This window comes from Rhinolophus hipposideros (genome assembly GCF_964194185.1).
Source record: "Rhinolophus hipposideros genome assembly, chromosome: 10".
Taxonomy (NCBI): domain Eukaryota; kingdom Metazoa; phylum Chordata; class Mammalia; order Chiroptera; family Rhinolophidae; genus Rhinolophus; species Rhinolophus hipposideros.
In genome coordinates, this window is record NC_138056.1 from 77,857,610 (window position 1) to 77,885,033 (window position 27,424).

The 27,424-nt window shown below is 36.9% G+C and overlaps 1 protein-coding gene across 1 annotated transcript in view; it reads right to left on the bottom strand.

Annotated features, from left to right (window-relative positions):
• ARHGAP20 (Rho GTPase activating protein 20) overlaps positions 1-27,424 on the bottom strand; it is a 138,369-nt gene that overhangs the window by 7,893 nt on the left and 103,052 nt on the right. The window contains 9 exon segments of the mRNA XM_081062599.1: positions 16-130; positions 1,262-1,451; positions 4,016-4,125; positions 7,781-7,942; positions 9,337-9,515; positions 18,516-18,707; positions 21,365-21,431; positions 23,784-23,861; positions 27,063-27,147. Coding sequence (XP_080918725.1) covers positions 16-130; positions 1,262-1,451; positions 4,016-4,125; positions 7,781-7,942; positions 9,337-9,515; positions 18,516-18,707; positions 21,365-21,431; positions 23,784-23,861; positions 27,063-27,147 — 1,178 coding nt within the window.

Below are 27,424 nucleotides of genomic sequence, written 5' to 3' on the forward strand. Positions count from 1 at the left end.
AATGATTCACAATACCTGAGGCATTCCCTCCAGCATCACATCTCACTGAAACCTCTCCTAAGAGGGACGTGATTTCTTCTCCAAATATTCTACAGCAATTTTCAATCAGAAATTGAATAAGCAGAGAAACCTGTACAAAAAAGGACAAAAATGAAGTACTACTTTTCACATAGCATGTCTATAAACCACATTTTATATATGAATCCTGATTGTAACAAAAGAAAATGCAAAAGACTCCTGAGAAAAATTCACATCCGCTTTATAATATACAAAACTATGATACTGTCAGAGAAATTTGGGTATAGAGATTAATTTGAATTAGAGGACTAAAGTTATTATTTGTGGCCTTGGCCTAATGCTAACATTTTTACACCAATGGCTTTCTTTAAAATTAGGGTAGTTTTAAATATTCTCTGTAGGTTGTTTGGGTGTTAGTAAAATCCATAAAGCATCATTAAAGAGAAATCCATAAAGCATCATTAAAGAGAAACTTACAAAATGTATTTCTTATGTAAAGGGCAGGTGTCATAAGCTTGGGAAGAGGGCATCCTCTGTGGGTTTATTGTGAAGGAGAGAGACAGCTGGAGAGAAGACTTGCATTGTGTCCGGCTGGTCTCTACCTACGCATTTCCTTCTCTTAGGCTCCCTAACTGAAGGTCTCTTGGCAAAGAGGTTAAGATTTCACTAGGGAGCTTGGTACCTCCACTGAGATGTACTGGAATCTCTTAGTAGTTTTCTTGCCCCAATAGCTGAGGCAAAGGAGCAGGCAGAATGATGGGAGCAAAGGGATCTAACATCTCCATACCCTGTATTATGCGCCAGGCACAACAGGAGTGTGATTTTAAGTTAACTACTGTATGAGCTAGGTATTACCACTACCTCCATTTTTCACATGAGAAAACTGGATCACTGTAACTAATTTTGCCCAAGATTGTACATCTGGCAAGTGGTGGGGTGGAGAATTGAAACTTCTGAATTGAACCTGGCTCATCTAACTCCAAAGTCCTTGTTTCTTAAAATCATATCAAGTGCGTTCTTATCACTCTATGGTATGAGTCAGTGTTTTGCCTCTTGAAAGAGGCAAACCCAATGGCTAGCACTTTTCTGCTTAAGAAATCACTTTTCTATAGTCTACCAGGATAGAACACTTAATGAACTCAAATTTGTATTTAAGAAAATGTATTTTAGAATCAATACCCGAATTTTAGGTTCAAAATGGGGATTCAGTCCCCCAGGGCATAAAAATGAAAAGCTTCATTACCTTTTTTGTGAATTCATTTTCTAGTTCTGGGCTGGAGGATGTAGGAGGCCAAAGAATGCTTGGAGCGATACACACTGCTAAATTATATGCAGTCATCTGATTGGATGAGGAATGTTGCTCAATGTTGTGTAATACCCCAAAAAGATACCTTAGGAGAACAACATTGGCTCTCGGAAGCTGGTCTAACAGCCTAAAGACAGAAAAATGTGCTCTTTAAGCAAGACATTTCATAAAAAAATTGTATAAACAGGCAAACCTCACTTTGCATGGGTTATCCGTGCAAAACAAGAACACAGTCCAGATATGCAAGATAACGTGCATATTAACATTTCAGTTAACATGATACCATGTAAAGCGAGGATGGCCTTTATATAAAGAGAGAAAATAAGCACTGGGGATTTATTTATTTATTTTGTACACTGTATTCACAACACAATGAAAATGTAAAAAGAATGCAGAAAAATGGCTTGTAAAACAAATGCTACCCAAAATACTTATCTGAAACTAGTACAATGTATTTTAACTAAGGCAAATCCTGTAACATTTCAGAATATTCTTACCCAAAATCCCCAAAAGCTTTCTGATGAAATTAAGCAACCATTAAACTTAAAGTCCTCCTTTATTTCCAAGTAGCAACACAGGACTTCTGTCTGCCTCTTGGTGGGAACCCAAACTTGAACTAGTAAGACTTCCAGGTCTACTCTGAGAGCTTATGCTCTACTCCACCAGCTTCCAGGGTCAATTTTGTCCCGAATCTCTTTCTTAACTCACTGGTATCACTTTCACATGCAAGTCAAGCTTATCATGGCACATTTCCTACTGTTCCTATTTTGTAATTGATAAGGGATTTTTGAATTCACTGAAAATGATTTTTTACTATCATCCAGAAAACAAATATATATGTTGATATTCATGGTTGTTGCTTTTTTCAACAAGAATCTACAAGGTAGGGGAGAAAATCAGGTAGTCCGATTGCTGTTGCATAAATAGCAGAAAGGTATTTCTTCAGTACAATGAACTGACAATGAGTCCAGTTTTGTAGGGACAAATTATGAAAGGTATTGAAATGGGCCAAAAGATTACGGGTATTCAATGGAAAGGCATTATCTAGCATACTCTTCTGGGTTATCTGATTTTATGGAGGCCTTAAGCCTTTGAGCTAATTTTACAGCTCTGTGAGTTGTAGATAACTGATAGCAATGCACCTAACACTTGTCCATTGAATTGAAAATTCTGTCTGCTGGAGACAAATGATTTATATGCGCCCTTTCCCCAACCCCCAATGCCCCAGTAGAAAAACCCAGTTTTGCATCTATTTGTAGATACATTTCAGCATTGCTGACTCAACTACATAAGTTGTGGTAGTTTGAAATCTCCTTTGAATGGCTTGCAACATCTTATTAGTTCTCATCAATTAATGATTTAAATAAAATCTTTCACGTGTTAATTTTCTTTTGTATGAGTCATAATTTTATCTTTTTAAAAAAGATATGATCCTTTAACAGTAGGAGATAAAGTTTTAGACAATGGGCATCAAACATAGAATCTGATGTTCGCTATCTCTGAATGGTTTCCACCAAATCCACTTCCATTATTATATAGTATTTTGTTACATGGCTTTGATTTTTGGTGTCTCAAGAGTTGTGCTGCCCTGTTTCCCTGAAAATAAGACCTAGCCAGACAATCAGCTCTAATGTGTCTGTTGGAGCAAACTTTAATATAAGACCTGGTCTTATTTTAGTATAAGACCGGGTCTTTAACATAATAATATAATATAATATAATATAATATAATATAATATAATATAATATAATTAATATAATTAATATAATATAATATAATATATATATCAGACTGGGTCTTATGTTAATTTTTGCTCCAAAAGACGCATTAGAGCTGATTGTCTGGCTAGGTCTTACTTTCGGGGAAACATGGTATGTTCTTCTATGGATAAGAGATGTCTGTCAGTAGCAGTGTGTAGATAATAATTCACACTTGAAAGTTGCTCAAGAAGAAACTGCGCTAAACAAGCATATGCAAAAAAATAATGTTGGGATTCTTGGGTTTTCAAAGAACTGTAAGTATTACTTTTTGTTAATGGACATGTCTTTCTTAAGCGCTTGTAATTCAGGAAACATTGAGGAATGGGGGTGGGTAAGTTCTGCCAGCAAATTCTCTTTGCATGAGTGGAGACAATGCTTTCTTTGTGATCAGAAAAACTTTGCAACTCCCTTTTTTCCTTGCCACTTTTTTAGAGTTAACTGCCTCTCTGCAATGCTCCCACAGCCCCTCTCCCTCATCTCTCTTTTATAGCACTGATTATACTGCACTGTAATTGTAATTCTTGCTTAATCTCTGTACTCTACCCAACTGTGGGTTTCTTGAGGAATAGAATTTTCTCTGTACAGATTCAGTTGCTGAATGAGATGTATAAGGAGTTGTCTGGTTAGTTAAATATTTACCAAATTAAGATCACAAATTATAGATTGGATTTACAGTATTAGCTATTGGTCTAATGGGTTTCAGCTCCTCTCAGATTTAGATATACAGAAGGTGTACAAAGATCATGTATGCCGTGTTAATAAAATAAGGGAGAAAAGAATAATAACAATGACAGCAGCTAGCATAAATTCATTCTTAAACTGGTCCCCATGGATATGATTTTGATAGTCATCATTACTTTAATAGACAGCTTACAAAATTTAAGCTTTGTTAAAGACTATTTTTGAGACAGGATCAAATTAGAATAATTACCTTTGAATTGTGTTTATTTTCTCTTCATCATTTCCTTGATCCATTACACAGACCCACTGATCATAGAGATCTGATGAAAAAACACTTCCTGGAATATTTCGTAGAAAATCCTTACATAGAGGGAAAAATAAATATTTTAAATCATTATTTTCATTCTAAATATGTATTGGAGAAATGAGAAAGGAAACATTTTGTTGAAAAGGTCAGTTAAGTCTTCTGTTCTTTGGAATACACAGACCTCTGTGCCAGCTCTCCACTGATATGCACACGTAGAAACACATACTTTGATTTTTTTCTAACAAAAACCAGAGGGATAATTGGAGTCTGGGCCATAGTGGGAAAGATAGAGGACAACCTGTTTGGGCTGAAACCTCCTGTTTGTGTACATTTTAGCAAACTAGTATAATGTGACAAGGCCTAGCAAATTATTCTAAATCCTTTTTTCCCCGTCAAATCACTAGTTCAAACAAATGCACGAAGGTATTTGTGAGGTTCATAATTTTGTAATCAGTTATCCAATCATTCCATACATATTTATTCATATGTGCCAGGCACTGCTTGAGGCTCTTGGGACAAAGCAGTGAATAAAACGAAGTCCCCGTTATTTTCCAACAGTATTCCAGTGGTATTGGTGAACAATTCCATCTAATGATACTTAAGAGTTTCTCTCTGTGTCTCTGTCTTCCCCATGAAAGGGCTCTCACATATTTGGGGGGAGAAAGCATTCCAGGAAATGGCTGGGCTCTGGGAACCTGGGGAAGTACCCCATGCCCGATACACACTAAATAACATGTCCCCAGCCATTATCCTTCCTGGCCTTCCAAACCCTATTCTGCGGAGAACACTGGTTGGGCTCTGTGGTGAAACCTGACAATGATACAAGTAGTACATGGCCAAAGGTGTTTGTTATTTGACCTTTGTTTATGAAAAACTTAAAAAGTAAACTAAATTTGGTTCTGGTCCTATGTTCGTTTCTGTTCTATGCCAACTCTCCCTGTTGCTTTTGGCATAATATGAAGAACAAGTCTAAGCCTGCAAAGTCTGATCTCCACCTCAGTAAACTGCAGGAAGAGACAACTCAATTTCAAGTCTAAGCAATGACTGGCTATCATCTTGCAAGTTCCTGCTTATACCATGGAGATAACCTCAATCAACGTTTGCAATTGAGCAATTGTAACTCTTGCTGGAAAACCAAGTCAGCAACTTTAGTTACGTGCTTTATAAAAAGCAACACACAACTTGTTACTTACATGTCATGGTTACGTTACTAATACGAAAACAGTGATTCCTTATTGTTACAGTTAGCTGATTACATGTGTATCCCCCCCACTAGTTTATGAGCTCCTCTTTCTTCTACATTTCAATGCCAGGCACAGTCCCAGACACAGTAGTGGTCATTACTGAACTGTTGCTATTTATCATATGAAGGACAAGGGAAGGCCAACTAACTATAATTGAGATTCTAAGATAATTTTAAAAACATCTTTGTAGTCATCTCACCTATCATGATACATTTTTTTTAAAGAGTGGTTAATAAGTAGGAAGATGATTGATTTAAAGTTTTTCTCTGTTCTATTATATCTTCCAGTAGAAATGTACCTGGATACTTGTGATTCAGATGTGTCTTCACAAAAGTTACATCTTTTTGGGTAAAGCTATTGAATTTTCATAATTCCAAACTAATTTTAGTCACTGTACTACTTTAAAAGTCAGATTTAGAAGAGGCACAATCTGTTATTTCAAAGTGGGGCAGTGACAATAGCTCTCTTTTTAAATCTCAGTGGAAAACATACTTATGATCTGTCTTGAAGAAAAACATCATTAAATCTTAAACCTACACTTGAAAGATAATAACTCGTAACATCTCAATGAACTCTCCACAGCTGGAATAACAAGTTACGAAATACAACCACCATCACAGCTGAGAAAGGATGGGAGAGCTGGTTCTGAATTATAATCACCAACTCAGAGCACTCAAAGTTGAAAGTCTCCTCCCTTCTAAAACCAGAGCCCCGTCATCAGCAGAGCCTCCAAGTTCATTTGAGATGAGATTCCTGCAGGATTAAGAATGAACTTTTCCTCAAAGGTCGGTCGGATCAAAGTTACAGTGTCTCAAGCAATTTTCTTCCAATTATAGTTTCAAGAGTTGAGCTTACATTTAAGCACAACCAGTACAAGTACTCTTAAAAACAAGAAACAAAACAAAAGCTCAAAAAATTTTGGCAAAAAGTATCTTTTCCTGCAACCACTTGGAAGAAATGAGAATAAAACCCAGTTACATGATTATAAAACTTCAACTACTCGGACCCCATTTAACGAGGCTTTTCAATCATTTGTATTGGTTTTAGTCTTTTGCTTATTTTTATACAAGTAATATTTCTGCAATTTGAAATGCAACTGAACTCTTCTAGAATCTTACTTCTTTGTAACAGCCTCGACAATTTAGCACAAAAGTTTAAGAAGTGTGGTGCTGTGAAGAGCAACATAGTAAGAAAAACTTTCTAAAACACAGGCTTTAACTTCTTAAATTAAGAGATGGGAGAAAGCCTAATTATATAATAAAAAAAGAAAAATGCATCATGCATATATTCCTGACATACATCTGGCTAAACACACCAAACATATCTTTATTGTATTCTAGGACTGAAGATGAATCACAAACTCTGTGCAAAATAGCTTAGATGACCCCAGCTCCAGCTCTGCAGTTCTTTTGAGTGATAACTTTATTGTGAAAGCCTACAGCAGGGTTTTTTGTTGTTGTTTGTTTGTTTCTTTTTTTAAGAGAAGACATGGCCCATTAACTAGGAAACATCTGACTGTGCACAAAATCATGAAGTAAGATTCTGCAAGCAGTAGACCACCCAGCAGAAGTAGGGGTACGAAAGAGTCTTCCTCAAGTTTTCCTTAATTTGGTTTTTATGCTCCTCGCCCTGGGATGCAGGAGGGGAGCCTTGTCTCTGCCCCTGGCCCAGTGCATTCCCAACCTGCTGGGAGCCTGGGGCAGGTCGGCAGAAGCTATTGCTGGGGTCAAAAGCTCTGCTAAAAGCTGGTTTTCCAAAAATTGAGGCATTTTCAAGAGGATGCGGAAGAAAGCATTTTAGAAGAGTTCTAACTCAACCATAGATGTGACTTAGGCAATCCTGGGGTCAAGGGGAAGAACTGTAAAGAATGTCAAAAGTGGGAAGGTGTTTTATAAAAGAAGTCTCAGAGGCAGGGGTCACTCCTACTCCACTTTTACTTGAGAATGGGCCCTTAGCTGACAGGGGAAGGTATGGTGATTGCATAAATGAATGGAAGTTTCAGTGGTCTTAACAAGCAATTGTTTTGTTTCAGTTGTTGGGCAAATGTTTGTTTACAATGGATTACTTTTCCAGAGTTTAATAAAGTTTATTTTTGAAAAAATTGCCTTTATTAGGAAGGCAGTGAGATTGTGAGGAAGTCATAATCAGGATGTTTATTTTGGTAAACATGCTGCATGCTTTGATTATTTTTAATTTAACTTAATTCGTTTTGCATGGGGTGGCAGAAGTGAAGATGAGGAGAATGGTGTGGGATGACAACATTTAGAAAAGATGTCTGACACGCCGTATCATTGGTAGTGGCTTTTAAAGGCCAATGTTGACTTTGTGAAGTTTTTTTTTTTTTTTAACACTTTTTAGATTCTAAATCTATTATGGCAGATGGGAATAACGTCATAACGAAAGAAACCAGTGGCCTTTCTCTGGAGCTATACCATGCAGTGGACGAAGGGAGAACTTTTCCTACCTTTAAGACAGATGCTATTACAAAAATAGATTCACAGTCTAGGTGTGCTTCAACTCCAGAAGTCAGTTTCTCTTTCAGCTCTCTGCAAGATTTCATATTGGCTGATTGTCTGAAAATGCCTTTTGTGAAGGGTCCTTTTTGATTAAGAAAGCTAAGCATATCCTATGGGGAAGCAAAGGAAAAAGAAATGGCACCTTACACACGCAAACAATCCCTGGGCTGCCAGAGGCTAGGGTTTATGGGGATGGGATGGGGGTGCGGGGGGTGGGGAGGGTTCGGGGTGGGGGGTGGAAGCACTGAAGGATTTGGGCTGGATGGACTGCTAGATGAATCAAAGTCAATTTGTTTTTTTGTGTCTCTAACTCTCTTTTCTCCTATTCATTCAACATCTAAAACATCGTAGTTTAAACAGTTACTTTAATGAGATTGTCTTTTTCCATGAACCAAAAGCATTTAAAATCAAATTTCTCTGACTGCTTCACGGTCTCTGGTAACCAGTCTCTCTCCTGTCCCACTACTCTTTTCCCATTATCCTCTAAGGCAAACTCTTCTCCCCAAATAAGGAAACAGTACTGTCAAACTCATTCTCCCCTTGCTTTGTCTTTCTTTTTGTGCGTCTTCGTATTTCATTCTACTTCCTATATTTACTTCCTTTTTTAAAAATCAGGCTCAAAAAAGTCTCCAGGAAGCTTTCTCCATTCCATTCCATTCGGATCAACCTTAATTTTGCTTTGTTTCTAGCTGTATGTCCTCTGCTTTCAGTGTAGGAAAAGAATGGGTGTTGGACACAAGCAACCCGTGGGATATGAAACCTAGTTATAGCACATATTTACTGTGTAATCTTAGGTCATTTTGAGGCTTTTAAAAAATTTTGTGAAGTAGGAATGATGATGCTGATGACTAGTCCCTAAATCTGCTGTGAAGGACAAGCAACCCAGTGGCCAAGCAAGTGCCTGGCACTTACTTATAGCCACAGAGTGCCATACATCTAGCATAGTACTTGGAGGCCTGTTACTTAAAAAATGTTGCTTAACAGTGATCATTTAATGTATCAGTTGGAGACAAGACAAACTAAGTGGCTTTCATCTGATCCACTCTATGCAAGAAATATAAACTACATGCCAGAGGATGTAACTTTATGCGTACACACTTGAAATACAAATAAAACACATGTAAGATTTTCAAAAATACGTCAGATTGGGTAGTCTCTGCTGCTACAGTGATTAGAGACTTTCAGGACAATGTAGAGTTCAAGAAAGGAAATGAGGAAATGTGAGGGATAATGTGACTTCTCTGTCTACCGAGCAACTTCTAATAATCTGAGGAGGCTTATGTGCTGGCTCTTTCCTGAAACTAGTAGGCTAAACGATCTCTTCCTATTATGTCTTCCTGATGATTCTACAATTGCTTGATCAGATTTTTATTCTTCGAAGCAATAATAATAATGATTCTCAGCCAAAGCCACGCGTGTCGGTAATATTTCCATTTGGGGAAAGGCCTCTCTCCCTTCCTAAATCTCCTTTCCCATTGGTGTTAGAGGTCAGAGTGAGACTTACCAAGACAGGTCTGGGAAGATTGTCGTTCTCACAAATACTTGGCAGAGACACTCCAAAGAGCTGTCCTGGCCCAGGAGATGTTGGTGAGATGGACAAGTTATCCAGGTGAGTGCTAGAACCCCGCCAAAAGGCCCAGTTTATGATAGATCTTCTCCTTTTAAATGTCTTCTGACCCGAATCTGAGGAAGAAGAGAGATTAGGAAAACTACTTTAATTCACTTAACCTTATTGCTACAGTTTCTATTTTATTTTACAGTATGTTTATTACTATGGCTCCAAGAGGAAAAGTGCTTATAGATATCCTTGGGTACTGTTAATTCAATCTATGAAATTTCAGTATATTTATAAATTAAGAAAAAATTAGATGTTTGGGTTATTCATCCTCCTGTCAATTTTTGGAACATCACTGGTCTGTTTACTTGAGTTTTGGCACTGAATTTTCAAATGTGAAAGAAAGGCTCCCTTACTGTACTGTAACAACTTAAAGCAAAAAGTGTTACCTACTAACATATATTGTCCCATTTTAAAGATGAGACTAGGCACACAAAAAAGTTGAAGATTAAATTAGACCACAATTAAATAGTAAGAAAAAGAATGAAAGACAGGAGGGGTGAGGGGGAAGAGGAGGAGAGTTGTTTCTACTGGGACGTTTCTGGAAACAAAGAATGCTTTATTGCCTGATGTTCCACTCTCCTACTGAGAACAGAGACAGGAAGCTAATGTTCTACATCTCCCCCCTTTCTTTCCAGCTGCAAAGACTTTCATGTATCTTTTCAGTTCCCAACTTAAAAACACGTGTTTAAGGCAGCACGGATGGATGCACAAAGGAGTGAGACTTGCCCTTGCCATGGTGAAGTTTATAATCTAATGGGGGCTAGACTGGTGGTGGAGGGGAGAAGCAGCAAGTATATTACTAAATAAAATGTCACAGGGAGGAACAAAGTACCAAAGACACTCACAAGATCAATAAAGCACACTACCCATTAGGAGGGAGGGTGTGATCCTAGAGGCATTTACATTTGATTTGGATTTCCAAGGAACAAGATTTCAACAGAGCATCCAGCATTGTGTCTTGCGTTTACAGAGTAAGCACTCAATAAATCATTCTTGAACAATAATTGAATTAAGGAAAGATTTAGGTGGAAAAATATAAAAAGACAAAATGAACAAAATAAGCAGACGAGGTCAACAGTGAATCATGACTTTGTGATATCATAGTGCCACAACCTTTTTGATGTCATCTGTCTCTAATTGTAACATGATGATGGATGTGCACAGGATTTGATATTTCAAAAGACAAGCCTAAAGGTTCCTTTTGGATCTCTCTGATACCTTCCCCTGCTCCACAGCCCCAATACATACACACAGATAACAACTATAAACCCTGGACAAAAATAATGACAAAAAAGCCTACCTGGAGGCACTACAGAGGGAAAAGAAGGTAAATGCTTGAGGTAAAAGTTTGACACTTGGAAGTGACGTAGAAACTTACCTAAAATGGTTCCCTGCCACGTGGAACTGACCTAAAAGGATGGCCCCAGTGGAGAGAGAAGTCCCCAGCCTAAGCCCCAGCCCACTTCTGCATAACCCCCCTCCAAGCCACACCCCGAGCCAATCACCAGATGACACCTACCCGTTCCCCAACTCAAGGAAGTCCTCAACCCATAAAAACCTGCTCAAAACCTTGCTAGGGGCTCAGTATTTTGGGAAAGATCCTGCTGAGCCCGCCGGCATCATAAAGCTGACTCTCCTAACTCTCTGAGTGCTCCTTGGGTTCTTTCCGGTCACGGTATCCATAACAGAAGAAGGAAATGGTGTGGTACTGGGTAAGTTTCCTATTCTTACAGCTTTTAAGTCTGAGGATGGTGGGTGGTGGGGTGACAGAAATTTGGAGACAAACCTGTACTCTTACTGGCTTGAAGAAGTGGAGAATGGAGATGGAGGTAACCATAGCAGCTGGAAAGTGAGGACGGGAAATCCTAGGAGAAAACTGAACAGAGGGCATCCCAAATACAGTATATAAAGTCTGCCCCAATCTCTATAGACCCTGAAGCATGCATTCCTGGAGCAGAGATTTGGGGAGCCAGACGCTCAGGTGGCACTTGCATAGGGTCTGACCCCATTTTCCAGTGAGAGTGCCTAGGACTTGGGCATTAAACTCTGGCTGTGGGGCACTGACCCCCAAGCAAGCTACCAGAGATGATGCTTAGCGCCTCAGCATTCCCTGACAATGGAACACTGAAGGAGATGGTCTTTCAGGGGGACCTGGTCACAATGTCAAATGCGAATTGCAAAGAAACGTTTTGTATTGTTTGGCTATAATGTACTGTAGCATTTTATTTCCTCAGAGTAACCAAATTAAACCAAATACTAAAAAAAGCCAAGTTGTGGGAGGATAAACAAATAAATAACATTTTCCTGAATGGCCTGCAGACTATCCTCCACACGTGGCTTCCTCCAGATACAGTAAGTGACCGGTGTGTAATGAATGGTTTTTGGCTCTGGAGTCAGGAGCCCAGTTACACTCCTGGCTCACATACTTATTTGGGTAAGTTAGTTAACTTCTTTACTCAACTTTGCATTGATATTACCTACCTCTCCAAGGCTTATTGTGAGGGTTATGGAGGATAACACATGACAAGCACTGTTTCGCCTAGGGCATGGGTCACAGTAATCTTGATTAAAGCTGCTAAAACACCCATCTCCTCCCCACAGAGGACGTCCTCCCCACACCCACTGTCCATCTGCTGTAACAGCCTTCGCAAAGTATGCAGGCAGGAAAGAATACCAGACTCTGCTTAACTAGAGCACTTTGTTCCTGCCCTGACCTTCCCAACCTATACCATTTGGAAAAACAGAAAAGGAAACTAAACCCATTCTTAAACCCAGGAGGGGTTTCCACAATGCCTAGCAATGTCAATCTGTGCAAATGTTTGTTTAATATGTATGTTTATATATGTTGAGTAGTTGTACTCCGTCTAGTTTCCTCACATTTAACCTGGATTCATTATTTCTAAAACTGTCAGATTTATTTGATGTTTTAGCTTTCACACACTTCTTAGGAAGAATGATTTATCATAAAGTTATATACCCAGCTATCCTATGAGTGTAGACAGAGGATAAAGTAGAAATTGAATCTTGTACTGTATTATAAATACTTTCAGCTGTAGCCATGCCTTTTGTTATGTACAACATTCAATTTTAGAGTTCATGTTCCCTCTGGGACTGAGAGGAAAAAATTTTCATTAAAGTTTACTTTCTTGAAGAGCTTTTAACGCATAGCTCTTACTTTCTAAATGTCAAAGGCTGATGAAAATCATGCTATTGCTATTAAAAATATAAGGGTGATGTAAATGTAGAGAAAACTAAATTCATGTAAATCTAACTTTCCTAAACAATCCTGGCCAGATTCAGCTAGTGTTTCTTCATGCTTAAATTAGGGAATTGAATATTAAAAGTTATAATTCTTAAAAGTTTGTGCTTGTAAAATAATAATCACAACAATGAATCCTTACTTAGAAATTCTATTCTAGCTCCATAACTCCCCAAATTAAGAACAGTTTCCCCCCTACCCCCAGGGTAGGAAATACATCTGGGGGGATACTAGAATGACAGGGCAAACTGGTAGAAGCAAAAGTTACGTCCCATAGTTTACCATCTATCATGAAAATTCAGTCCCCACGAGCCCTGGGTCTGGAGCAGACGTGGAAGGTGAGCCTGCTGTGGGTACAGAACTGGGAATTCAATTCAGGCTAGAAGCTTAGGAGCTACCTTGGACCATTCCCAGAACCATCCCACTTCAACCCCAGAACTCTTCTGCTCCACTCCAGTTTTCCATACTGGGTGTGACTAAGCCATTGAATCTTCCGTTTAACTTCCCTGTTCCATACACTACTACGAGCTCCCCAGGCCTTAAGCAAGCTCACAGTCTAATGAGACACGCAAACAAATCAGCGTAATGTACTTTTTTCTGTGGTACATTAGAGATACGTATAAAGTGCTCTGGAGACACAGTGAAGGCGGCAACTACTTGCCTGAAGGAATACAGATCTCTTGGAAGTGATATCTGAGTTGGGTCTTCAGGGCAGATCTTTAATGTCTATATCTGGAACCCCCAAGTAACACTAGAGCTGTCTCAATGGGGACCAGCCACCCCAAGGCTGAGTTACAGTGATCTAAGTCACAGGGGTAGCCTTCTGAGAGATCTATTGCTACTCCCTTTTCAGAGTGATACGACAGCGTTTAATAGACCTTCCCCACACTGAGGCAGACATTTGAAAAACAGATTTGGCGTGATTGTGCTCACCTAAAGTTATTTTGGATAACTGAGATATTTTCCTTAAGCTAACTAGAGAAAGCCTCCCTGAGATATGGAGTATATCTTTATTCTAGTTGTGGCTTATTTCATGACATGGGGCACAGAGGATGGGAAAGAAGGTGACAGAGTGTGGACTTTGAAAGCACATTAGTGCAATATGTCGATAATGTATTATAGAATTGTACACTTGAAACCTATATAATTTTACTAACCAATGTCACCCCAATGAATTGAATGCAATTAAAAAATTAAAAATAAATAAAAGCACATTAAATTTTGATACTCGATCATACGGTAATATTTTGTATATCACAATGAGGCTATGAGAGTGCTGAAAACAATCTTCCACAATGGCATGTTGCCTTCAAATTAAAACAAAATCAAGAGCAGTAACAGAAGCAGTGGGGGTTAACAGTAAGACAAACAGTAACTATATAAAATGGTCTCCATTTTATGAAGAGAGTTAGTGCTAACATGTGCACCCCTCATGGCAGCGAGGTCAAAGGACAAGAGCGGGATTAAGGACAGAAGACTTAGTTTTGGTTTCAGCTCCGCTGTTACATGCTTCGTGATCCTTAACATACTCTGAATCTGCTCATTTGTAAGATGGGATAATAATATTAGCTTACACGATTGTTTCGGAGCTTAAAAGCAAGTATTTTATACACTTAATTTCTACACAAAGATTACTTGTTAACATTATGAAGAGTGTCATCATCCAGCGGTCAATAACTCCATTTTTAGAATTTCTAGACTCTACAATTATTTAGTCTTTCTACATTCTTTCTGGCTTTTCTACCTGTAATTAAAACTCTACAAAGATGTGACAGGAAAGGCATGGAGACAAGTCAAATGAGATAGTTCTATTACTTGGGTGAAGTGCTGGTATAAAGTTTGAAAGAAGACTTCAGCGAAAATGTTTTTAGTTAAATGTGCATTTCAGTCATCTAAATTGGAGGGCAGCAAACTATGCTCTGTAGGCCAAATTTGGCCTGCTGCCTTTCTTTGGATAGCATGTGAGCTAAGAAAGGTTTTCACCATTTTTAAAAGGTTGAAAAAAAAATCAAAAGAATAATAATATTTAGTTACAAATAATAATTATAGGAAATTAAAATTTTACTGTCCATAGTTTTATTGGAACACAGCCACACTCATTTGTTTATGTATTGTCCGTGGCTGCTTTCGCTTCATAAGCAATGTATAGCTGAATAGTTGTGACACACACTATACGAATAGGTGGTGTTCTCACTGCTTTGCACTGCTTCTTAGTGTGACAAACTGCAGTGACACATTTATATCTTGACAGTGTTTTCCGTGCCACGTGAATCATGATATTGCAACATTTAATATTTTTATTACCCATCATGTCTAAACAAGAAGACAATATTAAAGTGAACTTCTAATGCTGAGCTTTCAAGGTACAGTGAAGTACGGATGACTTTGTTATTGAATGAAATGGCAAAGTATTTTGCTAATTGTGTAATGACTTAAGAGCTGTGATAAAAGAATACAAAATATGTCACTTTACCAGACTAAGCACTCATCACAATATTCCCAACTCACAGGAAAGCAGTGATCAGAAAAATTTAGAACATTTAAAATGATATATCTCAACACTGCAGCATTTCTTCACAAAAATAAAAAATCAAAATGACCCTGGAAAAAATGTTAAGTTTCTGAGTGGCTCATTTGTTAGCCATGCAAAAAAAGTCATTTACCAATGGTGAGTTGACTAAATCTCGTGTGCTTGCAGTAGCTGAAGAAATTTGTACAGAGAAATTAGATTTGAGATTGTTTGCCTTTTGGTGAGAACAGCTACTTGAGTAGTTGGGGATATTAGGAGTAATATCAATAGTAAACTAAAAAACAAGGCAAAGCATGTCTAGTGACTTTCTTTAGTTCTTGATTGGTTAACAGATGTTACCAATATTGCTTGGTTGTCTATTCTGGAAGTCGCTGCTTTGTTTGAAGTGACTGAAGAATGTGCCTTGAATAGTCTGCGTGGAACAACCACAGGTGAAAATATTTTCAAAGAAGTTGAGAAAACAGTAATTCAGTACTACATGAAGCAGAATCTGCTAAAATATGTTATATATGATGGTAGTAAAGTGTGTGCAGCAGAAAAAAGTATAATTATATAGAAGTATAAATTTACAATACTTGTGAAAATGTAAAGTATTTAATGCTTATGGTTATTCATTGCATTATTCATCAGTGGTACTGTGTAGAAAATATTTGACTCTATCCGCTGTTACTGGATCAGTAGTGTTATCAATGAACTTCATTCACTCTTGTGGACTTAACCATTGTCAGTCTGTGACTTTCTGTTAGAAACAGAAGCCGAATAGTCTGACTTGTATTATTACACAGGAATCCAATGGCTTAGCAGTGGTGAAGTTATATTTGAACTTAGGGCTGAGACTGAAATTTTTGTGAAGAATTGCCCTTAACCATTATTACTGAATACTGAATGGCTTTGGAAATCAGTTTTTGCTGCAAATTTACAATGTTTCTTAATGAATCAACCTAAATGACAAGGAAAAACAGTGTTTGTATACAAAATTTTTGTAAGTTTCATTTCGAAAACAACTAAGATCACAAGTAATGCCAAGCACCTTTATAGTCTTTTCATGCTGTCAAAAGTTAAAACAAGAAGCAAGACCTCCATTCCCATACAAATTTGTAGCAGCATGTTTTCTGAGTTTAAACTACAGTTCTAGAAGTATTTTACTAAGCTTAGTGCAAATGCAAAGCAAATGTCCATATATCAAAACCCATTTAACTATGCAATTGATAGAGCTTCTACCTAACCTTCAATGGGAAGTGATTTATCTGAAATGAAATGACATGCTAAAAGGCAAATATCAAAAGAAGAACCTAACAAAATTCTACAAATGTCTTCGAAGAGAGGAGTATACTCAATTAAAATTATGTTTGTAGAATTATTTCAGCATTTGGCAGTACCTAATTGTGTGAATAGATATTTTCAAAGATGAAATATATAAAATCTCATTACAGATCAGAACATTTGCAATCAATTTTGATTACTCGAACACTAACTTTGAACCCCAATTAAGCAAAATGGTATCCCCCAAAATAATTCAATTTTTCTCATTAGTAGACATGTATGACAGAAAATTGTAGTGTTATTATTATTATATATTGAATATCATCGATACAAAAGTGTGGAAGTTTGTTCTCTCTCTTGTTACATATGAGCCTAAATAATAGCCTTGATTTTGTCTCTTAACCTACAAATTTTACTATCTCAATTTTTACAGAAAATCGTTGCTCATGATCACTGATCTAAATTAATGGTTTCCAAAGCAGTTGTTCATTAAAATCTTCTGTATTGAAAAATGCAGAACTAGTTCACTTGTAATGTTTTAGCTGCACAGGCGATTCTGGTGCCCAGCGAGGTTGGCACCAGTGGTCTATAGTTATTCCAGCCTTGATTCCATTTACCATGAATCACCTACACCTGCAAATACTAGTATCCTAACTTATAGTTGGGAGAAACAGTAATAAACCTGTTTAGAAGAGGATGCCTACAATTTAATTAAGCAAGTCATTGGCAAAATTGGTAAAACTGTTAAGATTCTTGACCTCTGCTTACGGGTCAAATTAATTAAAAGTAAAATTGGCAAGAGACCCAGAGAAATCATTTTGAAAAACCTGGGTATAAAGGTAGACGGGTAAAATACTATTCTTCTCAGCTTAGTTACACAGGCAATGTTCCCTTTGTATTTTTAAACAGTAGTAACAAGACTTATTAATAAATTCATTCATTCAAACATACTTATTGATTTATTTATACATGCCAGGTATGGTTCCAGGTGCTGGGAATACAGCAGTGAACAAAACAGACCAAAGTCTCTGCCTTCACGGAATTCACATTTTAGTGGATGGAAAATTACAACCATCTCTAATACCCCTTCAAAATGGCCCAAAGATGTGAGTAAACAACCCCAGAGTCCAAAAACTGAATTTACCATTACAGGAGAGAAGATGACTAGTGAAAATGTAAGCTAAGTTTTTACAGCTGGTGTTGGCCAGATGACTTCAATAAAGGAAAAAGTTGGATGTGCATGTGTGTGTGAGTGTGTGTACAAAATAGTTGCCACTGTTCACTGGGTCGCCCAGTTGATTCAAATTCACAAAGGCAGCTACAGAAATTCACTATTAAGTTTTTTGCTATCTCACTTTTGTTGGTATCCCTTTTCTTCTATTTCTTATACAATCTTACTTTCAGAGTGAAGGCTTAAAGCTCAAACTTGGGTTAGGGTACATGATGGTCCCCTATGTTGAAGATCACTTTTATCATTTTTTATTATGGGGTGGGTAAGAGCTGGCTATGGTAACAGGGAATTCAGATTAGATTAGTAGACTAAGGAGGGATTTCTGTGGAAATCACCTCAGTCTTCATGAACTTATCAGTACCAGGATCCAGGTAGGGCACCTCAGTCTCCTGCCAACCACCAGTGACAGCCTCCTTTTTGTAATGTGACTAGAAGAACACACAGTGCAATGTGTTACAGTACAAAGAAGGCATTGAAGCTCCTGCAGCACTGCCAGTGCCTCTGCCTCTGCCGTGGGCATGGAGTTAAAGGGGAAGGAATAGTGAAGAAAGAAGGAACAGACTGCACTGCTCCTGGCTGCTGATTACAAGTCAGTCACTCCTACTGCTGATTTATAAAACTATCTTCCAAAACTCCACTTTTCCTATCAAAACCCTTAGCAAATTCAAGTGAAAACATACCTCATTTGGCTGGAAGTCTGGGTCTTTGCCTTTGGACTAACGTTTCCAGGAATGAAACCTTTTGCTAAAAAAGGACTCAATGAAGGAGGAGAATCAACTCACCGCTCAGTTGCTGCTGGGCTGCAGCCAGGCGGCTGGGCTTCAGGATGAACTGGCACTGCATCTCTCGGGGCAGCTGATCCATGAGGAAGGGCTCTTGGAGGTTGGATGGGCTGCTGGGGTCCTCTGATAACTGTGCCAGGAGTGCAGTGTCTCGAAGATGGCTCATTTTGATTCCATAGGGATATTCATGCCCTATACAGAGAAAAATCTGAATGTAGATTGTAGGCCGACTGGTACTGTGAGCATGTGTGCTACATACTGGAATGTACTGCAGTTTGCTCCTGGGATTTTGGTATAAAGAATCCTTTTGTTGACTGAATGATCATCACGCACATTCTTACAGTTGGAGACCACTGCACAATGCAGGTGGCCCTACCAGAGTAGTTTTAAGGGGGTGGGGGAGAGGGACAAAAAGCCAGACTTTAAAGAATATCTTGTCTGCAATGGACAGGTTAGTTTGTGAGTGGCACAATGTGATGTTTCCCGTGTTCGCATCTAAGAATATTTAAAGGTATTGTAATTTTTCCTTTGACATTAACTATATCTGTAAATCTTCAGCAAATCCTTCACCTCTCAGCTCAAATCCATGATTGAAAATATTTACCTTACCCATCACACAGTATTATAAGGATCAAATAAGTAAATGCTAGTGGTTAATCATATTTAAATAATAAAGGCAAAGTACTATATATTTCAAGCATCACTCGTTACTATTATTCAACACAAGATGTCTGTCTGAAAAAGATTACTTTTTTTAGTTACATAGTCAGTTACTCAAGAGCATCAGGACTGGTTTGTTTGTTTTATGCTTCCCTCCCACTGTTGCCCTCTGAGATTGATGTTCATAGGCAATCATCAGAAGGGAGACTGTAGGGTATTATAATAGAAACAGAAACAAGATGCAACAAGGAATCTGTAAACTAGAAAAACTAAACGCTGGACATCTGACTGCAATATGAGTTTTTGCTCTTTAGTACTCTTAAGTAATTGTATTTTCTTAATTGAATCCTCAAGCACCATTGTGCTGTAGATTTGTTTTGCTTACATTTTGACCCATTTGCATTACTTATTTATTTTTAAAATAATTTTTATTTTTCAATTCTAGTTGACATACAATGTTATATTAGTTTCGGGTATACAACATAGTGATTAGACATTTATATAACTTATGAAGTGATCACCCCAATAAGTCTAGGACCCATCTGACACCACTTATTACAATATTATTGACTATATTCCCTATGCCGTACTTTACATCCCCATAACTATTTTTAAAAACTACCAATTTATACTTCTTAATCCCTTCCCCTTTTTCACCTACCCCCACACTTCCTCCCCTCTGGCAATCATCAAAATGTTCTCTGTATCTATGACTTTGTTTCTGTTTTGTTTATTCATTTATTTTGTCTTTGAAGGACAGAGAGTAAGTTCTCTTCTATTCCTGATTTATCACTGAACGTAACTCAGTGAATTCTTCCTCCATCTGGCATACAGTGTCAGTGTTCCATTAATATCATGTACTGCAGCAGCTTCCAGGGATTAAGGCAAAAAAAAAAAAAAAAAAAGGACTACTATGACAGCAGTAAAACAAACTCAGCTTATCAAAATAGCAAGCAGCTAATCTACAAGTGAAGTGTGCAAGGCATGTTAAAATAAATATAAATATAAATGAAGAATTGCTGTGAAATAACAATCGTGTCCTGTGTCCCGTGGTTTTTTAGTGAGAATTAGAGATATAGCTTGAGGCAGTTTTAAGCCTTAAAGTTACATAGTTTTAATTAAATTAATTCATTAAAATTATTTTAAGTGTTTATTTGATTTTTACGCACAATTTTAATTGTTGTTCATTGATATTCACAAAAATTATCACATCAAAAAAGAAACGGGAAACGCAGTGAATTTTGTCCTCAGTTACACACATGATGGCTGGTTTTATTTTAAATCTGAGAATACGTATTTTGTAGAAAAATTTGGTTTTAGATTATTAAGATCGCTTGAAGAATTCTCAACTACACAGTAGTGACCTGATAGGTAAATGAAAGGATTACATGAGGTAATGCAAATGATATGCTTTGCACAATGTCTGGCGATGGTAAGCATTTACAAATTAACAGAAATGGTCATCATCATCAGCATTACTGTCAGTATCTCAAGATTTGCTATAGATACTTTCCCTTATTTTAATTGCTCTATTTGTTAACAACACTGAATGAACTTAACTGAACAAAAAATATTTTTTAGCTAAATGATTTAAATAAGGTGAGATGTAACTATTTACCAATAATTCCTTAAAACAAATGCTGGGAAATTTGGCTAGAGAAATAGCAAAGTAAATTAGTGAAGTATTAGCTAGTTGGTAAATCAGTGAAGATTTTTCGGAATCTAAATGGGTTAATCTTATTTTCTTTATGATGTCTGTGAGACTAAGAGGCATGATTGCATTCTAGATGGTCTTCCATAGAGGCAACTTATTAGGTAGGAAAGGGAGCAGGAAATTCAAGAACTGAATATGAAAAATAAATATATAGGAGAAAATAAATACCAGTACATATTGCTTTCTCCTAGGAAAACCTTCAAAAGGCTTGGCAAGATAGCTCTCTTCGTAATGTGTAAAAGAAGAGAGGAAAATTTCCATTTCTCTTCCCAACTATACTACCAGTTGCTTGAGTGAAGAGATGTTATTTGTCTAGCATATAGAGAATGCTTGATAGATAGTTATTAAATGAATAAATGAATTTATGAGATTTAATATTTAATAGTAATTAAGCTTAGGACCATATGACCATTTGACATTTAGAATTATAATGAAAATACAATCAATCCTATCTTAGATTTTCACAGAAACTTACCAATAAGTGGATATGGGGCCGCTTCTTTGCCAGAATTAACCCATAATTGGTAATCTCTCTCAGAGCCCTGGAAATAAAAGAATTAACAATAATTCTTTCAAGTTCGGTAATTGAAGGAGGAGACATTTTTTGATGTTTTTATGTTTTGCAAAAAAATTAAAATGGGGACAGTATAAATGCCTTCAGATTCATGCGGCATTATAGTTTTTGAAGACGACAGTGCTAATTCCTATAAGCCTTCTCCGTTTCTCCAATCCCTAACAGTACTCAGGAGTCTTCAGGAATCCTGCCTTTTCCTAGTGATTGCCAGGGATCCAAGAACTGCAATGGAACTACTCATTATTATGGGTAGCCCACAGAATGTGAAATCATATATACGCCCTTTCACAAAGGGAGAGAAACTTCTTTGTGTTCTAAAAGACTAATCTTTTCTTTAGAACCCTGACGTATGCTATGTCTTCAGACTTCTCAGAGAATATTGGACTTATCTCCAACATGTTCCTGCAAAGACAACCTTGTTATTCAGGAAGCCACAAACACTACTATGTCTGTGATGAAAAAGTAAAATCACAAAGGCTGACTATGAGCTCAGCTGTTTCTGAGGGAAAGGAGATAGGTAACTCGCACAGTCATTGGCTTTCTTTTGGGCAAATCCAGTCTTGGGGACAGAAAGGACAAGAATTCTGCCTAGAGAATAGATCCAGTGACATAAAAAAACAAACAAACCCCCCCCCCAAAAAAAAAAACGGAATTGTTCACTAGCAGAATTACCATGTTTCCCCGAAAATAATACCTAGCCAACAATCAGCTCTAATGCATCTTTTGGTTTTCTGTGGGTTACTTGAATATTTTTTTTAGGGTTCTATCTTGACTTATATGGTGTTTTGGAGAGATGTACTATCCAAATATGAAGTGTCTATAGTTGCTCAAATATGAAGTGTCTATAATATGTGAGGTCTGACAATTAAGTTCTTGAACTTGTTCAAATGATGTTGCTAACCTATTTTGATATCAGAAGGATTATTCATTATGAATTCGTACCAACTGGACAAACAGTTAACCGAGTTTACTATTTGGAAGTGCTGAAAAGGTTGCGTAAAAAAGTCAGACGACCTGAACTTTTCACCAACAATTCATGGCTCTTAATCATGACAATGCACCAGCTCACACAGCACTGTCTGTGAGGGAGTTTGTAGCCAGTAAACAAATAACTGTATTGGAACACCCTCCCTACTCTCCTGATCTGCCCCCAATGACTTCTTTCTTTACCCAAAGATAAAGGAAATATTGAAAGAAAGACATTTTGATGACATTCAGGAGATCAAGAGTTATGTGACGACAGCTCTGATGGCCATTCCAGAAAAAGAGCTCCAAAATTTCTATGAAGGTGCTGGTGTTGGTGCATAGCTTCCCAAGGAGAGGACTTCGAAGGTGACCGTAGTGATATTCAGCAATGAGGTATGTAGCACTTTTTCTAGGATGAGTTCGTGAACTTAATTGTCCAAACTCGTATGTTAACTTATAGTAACACCATGTTTTCATATTTATAGAGAATCTCACTCAAGAAATGATGTTGTCTAAGTGTTTCCTTTAGTTTCTGTCCTTCTGAATGTCACTCCTCTATGCCAGTAGGGAGGAGAATTTTCTAATTCTCTTTACCCTATATCATCCTCAATATTAATATTGTCCATTAATAACATTTAAAAAACTTTTCTTTAAAAGAAGCAGAAACTAAAAGCAAAACAGGGGAAAGTGTGGTGTGCACACTAAAACTCTTTAAATCCATGACCTAATTCAAAGCTTGTTTTTTAATTAGCCAATTCATTAGAGGCACCAGCCCTCTCATCCTCTGGACCTGCAGTCGTGAATATGGTTTCTAGTTATGTGTTCTTTATTTAAAAATTCTGCTACAGAGAAAATCCTTCAGAATTCATCATCCTAAGACTTACTGAATATTGGGATAATAAGAGAATAATTACGTAAGGGAGAAGAACCAGGAGAGGATATGGGGAAAGAATAGTCATATAGTGACAAGTGGGAAAGGAGAAAGAGGTTGAAACTTTCTTACTAAGAATCTTATACGCCCCCCCCAAAAAAAAAAGAAAAGAAAAAAAAAGGAAAAAACCCTCCCCAACTATATATGTATATAGCATATACAATAAAAATACATATTGTTTTATTACCACTCTAAAATTAGAATATAATCTTATGCTTTTCAGTTCACACAGGTTTTTAAAATGGGAGTAAAAGAATAGCACCCAATATTAAGATAATAAGAATTTACTGTCCTTATTTTCTACATTTCTGGGAACAAAATATGACTGATATCTCTAGCTGTCTTATGATGGAAGGGATAATATTTACATGATTCTAAAGTATCAAAGTTTGTTAATTAAGAATATCTAGCAGAATCACTTACAGTTATTCCTAGCATTGGTAGTGACATGTTGATAACTTCACTTGCTGTATCTGAATTTTTTATTGTTATAGTTTTAGACTGTAGAAAAAAAGAAATAAGAAATACAGCTATGAATAAAGAATTTTAAAACAGGAGAACAAGTAATTATTGTCAAATGATTATCTAAAAGCCAATCTGATTTCAAGTGCTGATAGGGTAGAGCATATGACTTAATTAGAACAGAAACCTTTGATTATAATTTACTTTCATTCCATTATACATGCCTCTTAATAAAACATCTATTTCTCTTAAAATAAAGAACTTGTGGCTCACTGAGGCAAGAAAGAAAAAAAGTAAATATATTTCAAGAAAAGTACATGGACCACCCTCCCAAACCAAAAAGAAATCAGTGAGGTTGATCCTTTGCATCATTTCCATAATGCAACATGTAATAAAAGAGGGAGAGAGCTATTTCTATTTCTTCCTGAATACTGTTTTCACAGTGTGGGTTTTTATTTCTTTGCATGGTAAAAAGTCAGTTCAGGTAAAAATCAGAATAAGAACTGGTTATAAAAGACATTTCAAGTTTAGAATTTTTAGAAACCACTGTTTATTGAGCACTTTCTATATGTCAGGCACTGTGGCAACTGAGATTTTCGTTGTTGAAATCTGTAGAGGCCTTAAAACCAGTGAGTCTAGAAAGAAGAACTGAAAATTTTAGAAAGCTCAATTCTGTTACCAACTCTGCCATTGCATAGGTTATTTCTAATAGCTCTGTGCTAAACTACATTGAGAAATTACTACTTATAAATAGTTCACAATAAACAAAGGGATTAACAAGATTTTGAGACAGCTATAGAGTTCACTGAATTCCAACACATTGTTTAAATATAAGACAATGTTATATCATCAGAAAAGAAATATTTACTATGCACATTGGTCTTACATATTAATAATTATCAGATAAATCAGGAATTAAGGCTGTATCCCTGATAGGGCTTACATGCAACAAATAGGTAGCATAAATGAAGGCAAAATGATATAAAAATAAGCTAAGTGAAATCTATTGATGATTCATCAGTTATTCTTCCATTATAGTGTTATTTCACTACAAGCTAATTACTTGACACAACAAATTGCCTCTTAAGGTTGTTTGTTAACTGATTTCGAATTGTCTCCTTGTAGCTCTAAGGATTGGGCAAAAGTGTCTTAGAACCCAACAGGAAGGGCACGGAGTACCTAACCAACCCAGTGTTTGCCTTCTACTAGAGTGACAAAGATGTTTTAAATACTCGGCTTTAAATTGAGATATAATTTCATGAAAGGCTTCTGCCTTTTTTTTTTTTTTGAAGTCTGTACACCTGCTATTTAATTTAAAGAAACTCTCTCATGAAGTCTTTTGTAAAGTGAAGAATCTATGCTGTAATACTATTAATCACTCCAAAGGTACCTGGTTTCTAAGACAACTTTTCTTAATATTTGGCATATATGTTCAAAACAGTAATTGCAGAATGTGTATTTTTCCCCACATGCCTCTATGGTAGACAAAACAAATAAATTTCATCAAATACTGCTCTTTGGCTAGTAAACAAATAGAACAAACAGACGAAACTGAAAATGTGGTTATTTTTTTTTCCGTATTAGCAAAATTCACTGACAGGGTGCAGACCTAAAGGCCCAGGATAAAGAATGCTTCCCCATACATGCACTCTTACTTGCAGGCAATCACTCTTACTTGCAGGCAATCACTCTTTCTGGAAGCAGGGCTCCCTGAAAGGAGACTCTGCCACGAAGCAGCTTAAGGGAGCGAAGGACAGTGTGTCATATCATTGTTGAATTAAGCAAGGCACCAGTGATGAAAACACAGCACCCAACCACACTGCATGTCTTCTCTTCCAAAATGAGAGTGAGACACCAATCCCCTTTCAAGCACACATTTTCCATTAAAAAAAAAGTTCAAGGGATTTTCTATGAAAATCCTTAATGTAACTGTCACAACAACTGAATCAAAGCCAGCAGCAGAAAAACAGTGGTGGTTGGTTGGCTATGTATGTATGTATGTATGTATGTACCGTGTTTCCCCAAAAATAAGGCCTAGCTGGACAATCAGCTCTGATGCGTCTTTAGGAGCAAAAAATAATATAATACCTGATCTTATATTATTTCACTATAAGTAAAATAAGACTTGGTTAATATAATATAATATAATATAATGTAATGTAATGTAATGTAATGTAATATAATATAATATAATATATATAATAAATATAATAAATATAATATAATATAATATAATATAATATAATATAATATAATATAATATACCAGGTCTTATATTAATTTTTGCTCCAAAAGACACATTAGAGTGGATTGTCCGGCTAGGTCTTATTTTCGGGGAAACATGGTATGTGGGTTTGTGTATATGTATATATGTAGGCTACTTAGCTAAGGAGATCTCTGTAGTCTTCACACCATAAAAATTTGAGTATTTCCTTCAAGCGGTGACATCTGGCACTCATGTCAGAATGTTTGCATCACTTTTGCTTTTGGCCAAAAAGCACCTGTTGGTACTACATGTTTTTCCACACACAAAACTATGCCGTGTGATCTAGCGCTGCTGTGAAGTATGACAATTCATAGCCAAAACAAAAGTATTCATTAGTTTTCATTTTGTTCATCACTGATAACATCGTGGCACTTGTACTATATTTCAGTCATCAAGTTACACATACTGACGAGACTTAGCTAGACTTCCTTTTCAGTTGACCAATATGATACAAACTGTGAGGCAGAAACATGCTAAACCCTTAAACATGTCACCTCTCTCAGCGCATCCAGTTATTCACCTGAGGGGTTCAACCCCCCAAAACTTGAAGAACGAAGAACTTTCCAAAACCACTTTCTACTTAAGAAGTGAATAATTGGAAATAATTGCTTAATATTAATAGGAAATATCTCCTTGTGGAAATGGCCTTAGGGGAAGCCTCTGCAGCTGCTATGGAAAGGAGAAACATTAATGAGAGGGGGAAGAAAGAGACATCTGACAGCAATATTCCTTCCACGTGTAAATATGAAACACCGCAGTTAATATGAATTCTCTTGCTTCGTTTTCTTTACGGTTCACTTTTCATATATACAAAGACATACACATACCCAGGAGAATGCGTTTTGCCATCGTGGCATTTCTAAATGCCTACCTGCACAGCACACACACAGTGTGTCTGTCTGTCTGTCTGCCTGCCTGGTGTTCTGCCTGATGCAGGGACTTGGAATTTAATTTTCTGTCTTAGAAACACTTACATAGGCACAATTCCCAATGTCCTTGGCGAAGATTTTGAGGGGAATGCTCTTCGGATAGTCCTTCTCTTTCTCTAGATTGATGTATCTAATCAAATGCAACAACAACCCAAAACAACACTGAGTCAGATGGATTTTGCTAAATTGCTTATTTTTAAATCAACCTATTTTGCTAATATTTTCAATATACTTATATGTTAATTTAAAAAAGATAGATGGAAGGACTCAGCAAAGCCAGATTACATTATGGGTTGGAAGAAGACAAAAAATTCTCAGGACATTAGGCATGGGCACAAAAAGAATGGGGGATGCATTTCAGGTGACGTTTGAGAAGCACAGCCAGGTCTAGCCATGTCTAGGTGATG